This window comes from Sylvia atricapilla, chromosome 2, assembly GCF_009819655.1.
Source record: "Sylvia atricapilla isolate bSylAtr1 chromosome 2, bSylAtr1.pri, whole genome shotgun sequence".
NCBI classification, from domain to species: domain Eukaryota; kingdom Metazoa; phylum Chordata; class Aves; order Passeriformes; family Sylviidae; genus Sylvia; species Sylvia atricapilla.
Genome location: NC_089141.1, coordinates 110,570,399 through 110,583,790, shown reverse-complemented (window position 1 = coordinate 110,583,790; position 13,392 = coordinate 110,570,399). Strand labels below are relative to the sequence as shown.

The 13,392-nt window shown below is 41.3% G+C and overlaps 1 protein-coding gene across 3 annotated transcripts in view; it reads left to right on the top strand.

Moving 5' to 3' along the window:
- Window positions 1-7,185, top strand: part of PKNOX1 (PBX/knotted 1 homeobox 1) — a 38,996-nt gene extending 31,811 nt beyond the window's left edge. For all 3 annotated transcript variants that reach the window (XM_066314126.1, XM_066314124.1, XM_066314125.1), the window contains 2 exons: window positions 1,481-1,653; window positions 2,645-7,185. In XM_066314126.1, the coding sequence (XP_066170223.1) occupies window positions 1,481-1,653; window positions 2,645-2,856 (385 nt within the window). In that variant the 3' untranslated portion in view covers window positions 2,857-7,185. The remainder of the gene's footprint in view (window positions 1-1,480; window positions 1,654-2,644) is intronic.
- Window positions 7,186-13,392: the final 6,207 nt, after the last annotated feature.

Genomic DNA, 13,392 nt, shown 5'->3' with positions numbered 1-13,392 from the left:
TGCTAACAGCTCAGAAATAGTGAGGAGGATAACTTGGACATCTGGAGCTGAACTTAAATATTCTGCATATATTACAAAATCAATATAGAAATACAAGAGTTATGCACTGGCAAACAAGCACGTTATTTTTATAAGATATAATAATACTTATGCCATTTAAATTATATAAGGACTCCAGAAAACATTGCAGCATTAAGGAATTGTGTTCTGTTCCAGTGCTGAGAGATGGAAGTACTCTCATGTCTCTTCTGCAAGTAAAGAAATTGAAGTCTAAAGGCATTTAGTGGCCTGGTGGCTGCAGATGTTTAAGAAATTACTGTTAACAGATTCTGTTCTTGTATCAAAGGATGCTCTCCTGAGCACTGATGTCTGAATGGAGAGGCAGTGCCTCACCAGTTCATGGTTCAGCATGTTTTGTCATGTTTTATCTTTCCTGGAGGTGTAAGATAAGACACCTGCCCTGCAGAAGAGAGGAGGGAAGGTGCTGATATCTGTCCTGTTTGCTTGTGGCATCGGTTCCTAAAATTGCTGCAGTAAAGTTCCACAGGGGTCTGCCTCAGATTTCAAAGATGACACTGGCTGTGAGGTTGTGGAGGGGTCCAGGGGGGGAAATAGTCAAGATAGTGACAGAACACTGGTTCCAAAAGTGGAATATGTGACATGTGGCCATGGAGCTCTGTGCTCTGGGATGTGGCTGCTGTCTTTGCAGAGCATTGTATTACAACTTAGAAACCTGTCAGCTGCACCTGATTTCCTCCCATTGCAGTAAACTTGGGACCTGGATGTATTTTGTGACATTTAGGGATAATGTCTTCAGTCACAACTCCCTGCCACAGCTCACTGTGTTGAAATTGATTCAGTTTAAGTATTTTCTTGTTCACTAGCAGGAAGGGGAAGGGCAGCAATTAGCATGCTAAAGTAAGCAAGTGAAACTCAGAGAACTAAAAGGAGGCAGGACAGCTCTGGCAAATGTGTTTTCTGTCATCTCCTGGATGAGGAGCCAGCCCTTGGAAAGCCAGGGAGCCTGTAAAATAAATAATGCAGAAGCTTAAAGGGAGTAAATGAAACCAGACCAAACAAAGCAGGTTAGGCAGGGGCTAGATTTTAGGTGAACCCTGATGAGAGGAGTATCAGCTTTCTGAGCTGGGCTGTCAGCAGGTTTTCTGGTGCTTAGTTTTTAATAAGATCCTGAAGTGTACATCTGTTGTGCTGTCTGGAGAATTTTTCCTTCTGAGGTGGGGGGAAAATGCTGTTAGCTGCAAAATGATAGAAGTGCTTTCTTAGCTAGTTTGCCAAAATTGAAGGATGCTGGTGTTCTAGGAGTGGTTCTACACTTTAAAAAGAATGTGAAGCCCAGCTGATAGATGATTTTATATTCCTAATTTTCTTTTTCCTCCTGCATACTTTGTGAATGTGAGAGAGAGTGACAGAATTTACTGCCAATTGATCCTAAGTTCACCTTGCCCTCGATTGTATTTAGGTTTATCAATGCTAGAAGGCGAATTCTTCAGCCAATGCTGGATTCCAGTTGTTCTGAAACTCCAAAAACAAAGAAGAAAACAGCCCAGAACCGACCAGTGCAGAGGTTCTGGCCTGACTCCATTGCCTCAGGAGTTGCTCAGCAGCAATCGAACGAGCTCACGATGTCAGATGGTGAGGAGAGCTGCCTGACATGGATAATAAAGTTAATTCCTCTCTGACAGGGAAATGGAGGGTTTGATGCCTGTGGTGGGAGGGAAACTTCTGGTTATTTCAGTATAAACGTGGTTTTAATCTGGGAAAGCCTAACAGAAATGTGTCGCTTTTCCTGTCTTCAACAGTTTTCTGTGGTTTAAGCGAGGGTAATATGTTGGAATTCATGTTGAGAAACTTGCTTTTGTTTCAAAAGTTATGAAATGACAGAATAAATGATGTAAGTTCTGTCTGTGTGCACGTCAGGAGTGTCCTGTTGGATGAGCAGCACTGCAGCTTCAGCTTCATGGCTGAGCAGGTGCAATTCCACATCTGCCTCGTGCTTCAAGCTGAACAATGAGAGGCAGAAAAAAATGTCATAGAGCCTCCACAGCCTTTGACTGAAGTAACTTCCTCAGTGTCAGATCAAACAAAAAGATTCAATTTAAGAAAGATAAATAACTGCTTTAATGCCAGGATCATCCTTTCTATCCTGCTGCCTGGTGCTTTATTCTTTCCAGTTCGTAACAAATTTTCCCTCGGCCTCTGTCTGGATCTGACAACAGCTTTATCCATTGAAGTTACCTTGAATCTGAACAGTCCCCTTTTTCTGCAATGAATTAAGCTGGAATACTTTGCAGAAATGGCCTTGTGATGGCTTGATTGGAGAATTGCTGTAGTGTGTGTCCATAGCACAAACTTGATTGGAGAATTGCTGTAGTGGGTGTCCGTAGCACAGATTTAAGATTCAAACCACAAAGTTTAAGAATTCCTGACCTACCTAATTCTGGCATTTCCTGATATTTAAGCATTTGACCACCTATATATATCTTCTAGTTTAATATAATATATATATATCTTCTATTTTAATGTAGTTCCTTAAGTTTCCTAACTGTTGGTTAGAAACAAGCTCTGTTACATCCAAGCCGAAGGCAGGAGAGGTGCTGAAAGTGCTGTGACTGTTCTCCTGCAGGTGCTGTCGTGACCATCACAGCTCCAGTGAACATGAATGTGGACAGTCTGCAGTCCCTGTCCTCGGATGGGGCCACCCTGGCCGTGCAGCAGGTGATGATGGCAGGGCAGAGTGAGGACGAGTCCGTGGACAGCGGCGACGACGACGGCGGCGACCTCTCGACAGCCAACATCAGTGGGCTGGTCCTGGATAACAGCGACTCCCTGCAGTAGGAAGCAGGAGAGGCTGGAGGGGAAGAAAAAAACAACAACAAAAAAAAAAACACTTAGGAAAAAAAAAACCAAGAATGGACTGACTGACTGACTTTTTTATAGTTTGCACAGCAAACATTTTACACAAGTTTTATTTCTAATATGTTTTATATGTAGATATAGAAGGGTGCACTTTTTTGTATTTCATAGTAAGCTTAAAGAGTGTTTTTGCAGGTGCAGCAACTTCTTTCAAATGTGTTTGGTTTTTTGGTTCTTTTTTCCTCCATTTTTTTTTTTTTCCTTTCCTTATTTCAGAAAATTTTATCTAGTAATATAAAAAACCACGTAAGCACCCCTTTGTTCTATGAATTGGAAGTGCTGCAGTTTCTGATGAATTATGCAGTTTCAATTAGTGCTGTTATTTAACACAGCTTTTGATGGGCAGGCGATGTAAATTTAAAGCATGTGACACTAGTGTGTGAAACTTGATTATTGAGTTAGATGCATATATTTGAAAGATGCTTCTGCACCTTAAAAACTGCTAGTCTGAGGTGGACAGCAACACACATAAAAAGAAACTGTTGATGTGTGATTCAGTAGAGAATGTATGGCAATTTAAATAAGTTTAGTTTCTCTCATAGTCCGTGAGCCTGTTTATCATTTGCTATAAAAACTCCTATTTTTACCTTGCTGGGGTTATTGGATAAAAAAAAAATATTTTTATAAATTCACTAGAAATTGGGATGACAACTGTATTAAGCAGGAGGAAAAAAAAAAAAAAGAATTTCCAGAGGGGAAAAAATAAATGTTTAGTATTCCTATTTGGAAGGTCTGAAAATTGACCCAATTTAATAAACAAGCCTACAGTAGCATTCTATGATTCTCAGCTATCCCACAGTGATATACTATATTTGATAATAGCATAAGAAGGGCCCACTGTTTGATGGGATTTTGATATTGTCAAACATTGATTTATATTATGTGTAAACTAATATTCAAATTGCATAACTCTGTATCTAGACTTGTATCTAAAAATATTTGCTAAATGAGTATTCAGGTAAGTAAGTTCAAATACCCACGACTTTTCCAATTATTAGAGAAATTTAACAGTTTATAGTTTGTACAACTGAATCTAAAAAAAAAATGAAAAGTTGCCTACTATACAGTCATGAATTCTGCTATTTTATTGCATTTGAAATATTTTCCCCTAATGCAAAAAGAAAAATATAACATGAATTTATATAAAATTTCTTCAGATCTGAAGTTTACTACCAGAATATACAGCAGGCTTTGTTAGAGTAGGAAATCCTTGTGTGTCATTTAAAAAAACGAAGAGCTGGTGATGAAAACAGCTGGGTTTTAGTTTGGTTTTGGTTTTTTGTTTTGGAATTTTTTTTTTTTTTTTGATGGTAACAGTTCATTTCTTTTATTTTCCCAAAGTTTGAAGTCTGTGATTGTCTCTCCATGAACACTTGCTTTTGGAACTTTGTATTTCCCGTTGTTGAGTCCAAATAAGAGCCTCAAGAGCCTCATGGTATGATCAACACCCTCTCTTGTCCCTGTCCATTTGTCACAGTGTTGGCTTAGATCAAAGCCAGAACTTCCTTCTGATTTCCACCAAATCTGGGTGTGTTCCTAGCAGGGAGACAGGTGGTAGCCTTCACAATCTTCAGACGCTGTATTTGAACAAAGCCCTTTGGCAGATGCAAATATTTAATTGAATAGTTAATTCCTGCTTCTCAGAACACTCAGGCACATGCTTCTGTTCCCTTGATTTCAGGAGGAGGAAGGAATGTGCTGCTGGACATGCTTAAACTGGTTGGAAGCTGGTCATGGCAGATTGTCTTCCAAGGCAAGGTTGAGTTGGTAGGAAGAAAAGCTTCAGGAAGAAATATCAGTGGCATTGCCATACATACATGGAGCATAACAGTTTTCAGTGACTGGGAGTTAGTTTTTATTTTTTCTGATGGTTTTTACTCAACAGAAGAGATGTTTCTGCTCTGGCTCTCGCCGAGTCCTGGCTGAGGATCTTCCTTAGTTCAAGTGCTGTAATGATCTGCTCCACTGGACTGGTGATTTCTAAAGAATTTGTTTTCTTCTGACTTCTCTGCTTTGCCACTAAGGTGCCATGTTGTTAAACAGCACAGTAAGGGAATTATGAAAGATGTAATTAGGAAGATTTTGACATAGCATGGCTATATCAAAGGCTGTTGTCAAATCCAGTTTGGCCCCAAAGCACTTAAAAAGACAAACCATGTACAAATCTTGCTCCTTTGGAAGCCTTCAGCCTACTGTCCCTACAAAAGATAGCTTAGATTACTGGAACTCAGATTCTGTATTTCTGTTCTTAATTGTTTTTAACTCCCAGAGTGCTTCATCACCCCCACTGTCTCCATTCAGTAGCAGGTTCTATTTGTTGGTTTGTTTGGGGTTTTTATTGGAAAAAAACAGGCCTCAGGGTTTGCAAACTTCTGAAAGTTTATTTTTCAGAAAAAAGCCATTTTCTAGTTAGGTTGTTTTTTTTTTTTTTAATTATTATTTCCCCCACCTTACATGCAGCAGAAGTTCTGTTCGGCCAAAACATGACCTTATCTTCAGCTACTTTATCAATTCCTGGAGAATGAAGTTGATAAGAGTTTACTGTGAAAGGAAAATATGGGATAGTTTCACTGTCAGATCAGAAACAAAAAAAATATAGGGACGTGAATTCCTAAAACTGAAAAGGCTTCACCAATGTAAAAGTACTGCTTAACGTATGAAACTCAAATCTTTTCTTTCAATTCAGTGAGAATTCTGTAGCGGGTGTGAACTGCAGGGAAGTGCTTGTTCTTTTCATGATTTAAAAGAAGAAAAAACAAGTAATCCTTTTTTTTCCTTCTTTTTTTTTTTTTTTTTTTTTGTAGGAAAGATTGCTGGTTTCAGCAAAGCACCACCATTCAGGAAAGGTACATGTTTACGTTAGGTAGAAGGTCTTTAGAGGAGACTTAACTTCAAATCCGTGTATAATTCCCACCCTGCCCCAAATTAAAATCATGTTCGTATGCAATAGAACTAATTTGGTTTTCGAATCAATGTGATTCTTCTGCAAATACCATTATTGAAACTTTTAACTTTTTTTTAATCTAACCCAAAACAGGGTTCTCAGTCCAATTTTTTCAATATTCCTGGAACAGGCAAGACAATTTTCTGTTGGTTTTTTTTTTACTTTGGAAGCATTGCAGTTCAGTAAATGAATTCCAAAAAGATCAGGATAAGTTTCTGAGTGACTGTTACAAAGAAATAATCATGTTGGAAAAGACTCAGAATCAACTCTGGCTCTGCAGAAGGTTTTCTACATCTGGATATTGTGTGACAGTGGAGTCCTGCTGACCTCAGGGAAGCTCCATACAGATCCATGTCAGGCTGCATTTACCTTTTCCTGGTACTTATCTCTGTCAGGAATATTTGGAGAGCCCTCCAGCTTTACCTTGCCTTCATACCTGGCTCTTCTTCCAGTGGAAACCTGAGTATGGGTGAAGGGATTGGCAGGGCAGGATTTCATGGTGATTTGGGGTGCAACAAATAATTCTTTTGGTTTTGATGATCAAAATGCGGCCAGGAGCCAGACCCGCAGTGAGGAATTGCAGTTCCCATTTCCTGTGCTTCCAAAGCAGCTTTATGGTCATGGATGTTGGAGTGGAACAGGAGCACAGGTGGCTCAAAGCCCAGCTCCTGGCCTGACACTGCCTCAGTTGGTCAGAGAGTGGTGCCAGTGACACCCAGGACACAGCTTTGATCCCTGTGTGGGCATTTCTCTGGGGACTTGGACTCGTCATGGGTCCCTCCATGGGAAATACAACATGGATTTGTTTTCTGGAAGAGTCAGAAGTCCACCTTCCTGACTGTAGGAACTTGGCAGCCCACGGGATAAGACAAAGCCTTTCCAAGGGATGATAGTTGCACTTAAACAAAAATCCAGAACACCCTGGTTTTTTGAAAAATTGGAACACATGCGTTTAATTGTAATTAAAGTTGATTTAACGTTTTCTTTTCTGAAGTTGAGTCGTCTTGGGAGAAAAACAATGAATAAGTAATTGTCTATGCAAGACACAAATGTCAAAAATGTGTGAGTTACCCATTTTTAGGTACTGTATTGTTATTGTCTTTTCTGACTTCTGTTCCTTTGATGAGCCTCTTCAACCTTTCAGCCTTACATTTGGCTTAGAGTTGAAAAGGCAAAATGTAGTTTTGAATTCCTGTTGGAAATGTAACTAACCTTCGTTCCCTCATGAAAATCTCGCATGTTAAACAATTAAGTGAAATGTTTTGGTTTCCTAATAATAAATTCAAACTCTCACCACCTCCTGAAAACAGCATATCCATGAACATGCACGTTGAACTGTGGTGTGCAAACCATCCAACCAGCAGCTGGATGCACTTTGCTCTTCACTCTGCAATGGAGCTGAGGACAAAAGCAGGTTCATTCTGCCAAACTCAAACTCAGCGTGGATTCCTTCCCCCCTCCCCTGCCCTTGGCATGCTAAACTCCTTCAGAGACCTTCTTGGGTTGTTTAATTTTCAAGTCCTACAGTAACCTGATGGTCCAGTGCAAAGGGCAGTGAAATTGGCACTGATGTGCTTTATGGTGATTGCCCAAATCAGGTCATTTGTTCATTCCTGTCACCGGGAAATACAAAATCCGTTCCTTTTCTGTGACTCAGTTCTTTAGGACCTGCTGAGTGATGGCAGTTGGTTTTGCCAGAGAAAAGCAAGGTGTTGAGAAGGCAAGGAAATGCCTTTCCAACCTTGTAGCCATCCATAAAGATTCGTAGTTGGTGTGAATAAAATCCAGTGTTTCAGGTCATGATGGAAGCAGCCCATAACCTGCCCATGGATTAGCAGCACTGGGTCTGTACAATGGACAATCTTTAAAATGTGAACCCTCTAACTTTTTTTTCCTTGGCTGTTAAGGGATTTTGAAGCAACTGATCTATCAAGGGATGAAATTAAAAATGAGAATATGCTTCATGGATGATTTATTTTTACACTGCTGCTCTCTGTGAACAGAAAAAAAGCACATTTTGGAAGCAAAGCATTTACATTGCTTTAACAGTATTGTTTGGCTGAAAGACAAATACGTTTTCAGGATATCTTGAGCATAGTTTCAAACTATTTAACCTTCTTGGCCAGGGAAAGTCCTTGGCCTTTGTATTTGTTTGGGGTTTCTTGTTTATGCAAATGAAGAAAAATGTTTACTAGTTCTTACCAGTGTGGGGATTTTTATTACACTTTTGTAATGCAGGAGGAGCTTTGATGAAAGAAAGAATCAGCAGGTAAATAGCCCATAATGTTTGTGACTTTGGGTGGGTTTTTTTTTTTGTTGTTGTTGTTTTGCAATAATTAATTAAAATGGCATGGACATCAAACCTCAAGTGATGCTTCCCAGCATATATGGTATGACTTATTTGAAAACACTTCCTCTCTGCAAATCCCATGTGTTAACTTGTTTAGCCAGATTGTAATACGTTTCTAAAATTGCAATGTTCTACCAAAACAGAAATCTTCAGGAAATGAGCAGTTCCTTTAATTACAAGATTCTTCTCAAGCAAGAATCTCAAACTCATTTCATATCCAGCGTGCGAGTCCTGCTCAGCAGAGATGAAATCAGACATGGGTACTCTTGGATTTACTTCTGCTGAGTACTGGAACATTTTTTATTCCTGCTGGAGCATTATTTATTCCTGCTGTCTCTTCCCCGGCATCTGGCATGGTGACACCCACAAGTGCCTCCAGAAGGGAAGAGGGCAGATTTTGGATCATATTTTGTGGTTAGAGGGTTAATCCGTGGAAAGCCGAGTAGTTGGTGTTCTAGACAAAGGAGTATTTATCATTTCCTTGTCTGGCATTAGAAAAGTGTCTGAGAGTAGTGCCAATAACTCCTGGTGATATAACTGGAAATTATTTTAACTCCACAGCTGCCAGGGACCAATTTTTTTCCTTAATCTGAAATGAATAAACAAACCCCATCAAACAAAAAAATCCCTCACCTGTAAAATACAAAGGGGAATGGCTTCAGACTGAGAGAGCAGGGTTAGATTAGATACTAGAAAAAATTCTTCCCTGTGAGGGTGGTGAGGGCCTGGCACAGGTTTCCCAGAGAAGCTGTGGATGCTCCTGAATCCCTGGAAGTGTCCAAGGCCAGGCTGGATGGGGCTCTGAGCAACCTGGGATGGTGGAAGGTGTCCCTGCCCATGGCAGGGAATGTTGCAATTGGATGATCTTTAAGGTCCATTCCAACTCAAACTATTCTGTGATTATATGATTACATCAAGTAAATTAGGTCCCATATTGAGTATTTTTAGTTGGATGGTTTTTAATTCCCCTAAGAAAGAAATCCCCTCTTCAAGAAGCCCTTACAGGAATCAGCAGCTTAGTTGTAAATAACTGGTGAGCTGGTTTGCTTTTTTGGAGCATCAGTTTACAGAGTCCTTTAGTTTGCAACTTAGAGCTGTTCCTAAATAACTCTCTTTGTAAAAACCAGAGAAACATCCTGAAAGCTAAAACAAGGGAAAATAAACTACACACACAGTGTGAAATAAGAGTCAAAAACAACCCAGCAATATGGCTGGGACACATATCAAGTATTTATTTATCCATATATAAATTCATGCAAGTTCAGAGTGTGTGAGGTATGTGGGGTTACATCTGCTGTGTATTTAAAGCACAAAATGAAAAATCATCATTTAGATACTCTCCTAAAATCTGAAAAGAGCATGACCTTTTCAGGTGAAGTTTGGTTTGTCTTCCTGATGACATTGAGGTGTGGTCTGGGGCTTGTGAAGTAATCAGGGAAAATCTGTGGGTTTTTACCTTCTCTGTTGGACTTTGGTGTCACCACTGGCACAAAGCAGGAGCTGAAGCTCTCAGACTTACTCCTGAAAATTATTCCTTGCACATTTTTCATTAAGTTGATCCTGAATCGTAAATACGAACTGATGCACATACGAAATGTGGTAATAAAAACTAATTTAGATAATTTTTTGCTAAGATCCATGGATTTTTCAAGTTAGATTTTTAGGAGTTGTGAAGAAATACGCAGATCATACTGGGTAGGGATTGTCCCTCTGTGCTCCAGGGCTGTGTCCAGTTGTGGCTCCTGCAGAAGAGCCCTGGAGGGGCTGGAGCGTGTCCAGGGCAGGAGCTGGGGAAGGGGCTGGAGCCCCAGGAGGGGCTGAGGGAGCTGGGAAGGGGCTGAGCCTGGAGAAAAGGAGGCTCAGGGGGGAGCTGGTGGCTCTGCACAAGTCCCTGCCAGGAGGGGACAGCCGGGGGGTCGGGCTCTGCTCCCAGGGCACAGGGACAGGAGCAGAGGGAACGGCCTCAGGCTGGCCCAGGGGAGGCTCAGGTGGGACAGCAGCAGGAATATCTTCAGTTAAGGGGTTGTTAAACATTGGCAGGGGCTGCCCAGGGGAGGTTTGGAGTCCCCATCCCTGGAGGTGTCCAAGGAAGACCTGGATGTGGCACTCAGAGCTCTGGGCTGGCGACATGGTGGGCATTGGGCATAGCTGGGACTCAATCTCATATGATTTTTCCAACCTTAATTGTTGTGTGATTAAGAAAACAGTGATTTACTTCTATGCTGTTTTTATCTTGGTTGTGTGTGCTCCTCCTCCTGTAACCTCTCATTATGAGCTACAAACTATGGACACTTCCCTTAATTTCTTAACATTCATCAAATTCTGTTTCCTCACATTTCTGCACAGCTCAGTTCATGGCCCTGTTTGGTCTTTAAAATTTAGACTCCTTACTCTCAGCAGACACTGGCACACAGAAAACAAAGAAAAGACAAGGGGACTTATTCATATGTGCAATTACAATAATTACAAATTCAATTTCTGTGCAGATACTGATTTTTCTAAAATACTTAGCACTATATATTGTTCCATGAGCAGGATCCCAATTAAGGCCAGGAAGGAGAGAGGATATTTCTGGTGCTTTTTTAAAAATTATTTTAATACACAAAAGGACTATTTTTTACAACTGATTCTGATTAACTTTCTTAACTCAGTACTGTAGCTGGATTGCGACCTGAAAACTCTTGAAAATTTTAAGCATCATCATCAGATGAAACTCAGAATGGCAAAATTCCAGAGATTTGGAGGAACTGGGTAGGCATTTGTTAGGTAATGCCTATGTTGCTCTCCCAGCTTTTCGGATGTTGGGGGGAAACAATGCTCCCGACTCACTTGTATTCACAGGGACAATTTCAGCAGCTACAGAAATAATAATTTTCCTCTAAGATCCTCCATTCTGATTTCAAACAACTGGGTTTGTATGCCTATTTTTTTTTTCTTTCTTCCTTCCTTTCTTTGGAAGCTGGCAACAATTCATCCTTGATTACAAACCCTGGACTTTTTTTGTGTCTCTTGAACTTCTGAACTGTGAATAGCCATGAATAATGACTCTGCAAATCACTCCAAGATTCAAAGCCAACTGCTGGGAAAAGCCTAACAGATTGTGCTAATTCAGTCTTCTGCAGTGTTTTGGGATATTTTTTTGGAATTTCAAGGGGCTGGGAGGTGGGGAGAGAGGCAGAACACCATCCAAATCCAGAAAAATCCTGTATAGCACAGGAAATGAGGAGAAGGCAGCGAAAACAAGCACATAGGAACTGAAAAAAAACAATAATAATTTTTAATTTAATCTCATGGCAAGCATCCAAAGAGGGCAAAGGTGCTTAGAATGCCTGAGGTTTTCAAGAACAGCTTCCTGAAAGCACAGCCATGCTCCATCCCTGCCCAGGGTCAGAAGAGGGCAGAACCACAGGGCTTCACAGGGAGCTTTGGGTGTTCCTCAGGGCAAGGGAAGCAGCAGCAGGGTGGCCGAGACTGGGACACACGACAGTGCCAACACCTGGAGTGCCATCAGGCAGTGCCAGGATCCCTGAACCCACAGCTGAGGAATCGCAGCCTATTGGAAAAGATGGGAGACATGTCTCATCTTGTCATGGTCAACAGGTCTCGCTTTATTGTAAAACCAGTGGTCTTTTATACACACAATAATTAGCTCATGCATATTGCAAAATCTAAGCTCAGGATTGGGTCTAACACTAATGCTTTGTTTTCTATTACTAGCCTTGCGATTCCAGGTTCCCATCTCGTTAATTTTCTTTACTGCATACCAACTATTCTCAACAACCCAGCTGGTATCTCTGCACCTGTGTTTCAAGGGCACTGTTGGCCCTGCTTCAGTCACGTACGCCTAGTTTCTCACACAGAGATTAGCTGAATCTGGCTGCTATGTCCTTTCTCACGCAGCCACATCTCAGGCAGGCTTCCCACATTTCCCCCGTTTTCTTTTTGTGCTAACAAAAGCTGTTTCCCACCACCATCAATCATGTTCATAAGCATGCGTTGCAAGCATTTTATAAAACATGGCAAAAGCAATAAGATAGCTACAATAACAATTAGCAAGATTATTCCATGTTGCAGCAATAAAGTTATCTAAGGGCCAAAACCGAGTCCTTTCAACCAATCATCAAGTCCAAAGCCTGTGGATTTCTGTAGATGTGTGGTTAGTTCTTGCAACTTAGAAAGCTGAGCATGGATAGAGACTGAGTGATCAGACAAGTTCATGCAGCACATCCCTTCAAACTCTTCGCATCCATGTCCTTGAGCCAGCAGCAGGAAGTCGATAGCTGCTCTGTTTTGGAGGGACGCATGCCGCACTGAATCCACATCGATCAGCAGGTCTGAAATGGCCTTAGAAGTAGCATTAGTTTGTTTAGCCAGCCAACAGGCCATCCTATCCAACAATGTTAAAGCCCGAGCAGCTGCTGCTTGAGGGACAAAAAATGATATTGCAATGATTTCACCCGGGGACCAGAACGTTACATCATCTCTGCACTCTGGGGTGTATGCGTGTGTCATTCGTTTTGACCTCAATCGCATGTGATTTCTGTATTTGTGTAAGATCATGGTCATATTAGGTGTCAATAGGGTCAACCTTCCTAATGTACACGGACCACCCTCTATCCTTGATGGAATACCAGCCCATGCTCTATCTTCACAAATGAAAAATATCCCTTTTGGCAAAGCAATCGGAGTGTTAGATGACCGAGAAACATTCGTGCTAGTGTAGTTACACCAAGCAGTAACATTTCTATACGCAGCTATAGTGGCATTAACAATTATGGGAAAAGTCTGATTTCCAGTAGGTGTTTTACTGGCTAACGTCATGCCTCCTATACCTGTGACTGTCGTTGAGGAGGCTAGTAAGGGCCAGTTCTGTGGCCAGTAGTCCGGAGAAATTATACTTGAGTCCGCGCCCGTATCCAACAGTCCAGTTAACTCCACAGTCTTATCCTTAAATCGTAGCTGCAGCTGTCTTTTAGGCCGGGACAAAAGATCCACGGTTAACAAGACAAGTCCTCCGGTGCTCCCGAAACCCTTTTTCCCCCGCGGTGTTGGTTGAATCGGGGGGAGGGCTTTCGCGAGTTGTGGTAGGGGCACCACTTGAGCCAATCTCTGACCCTTGGCGATTTTTAAAGGTGGAAAAGGGGTATGTACCATGACCATGATT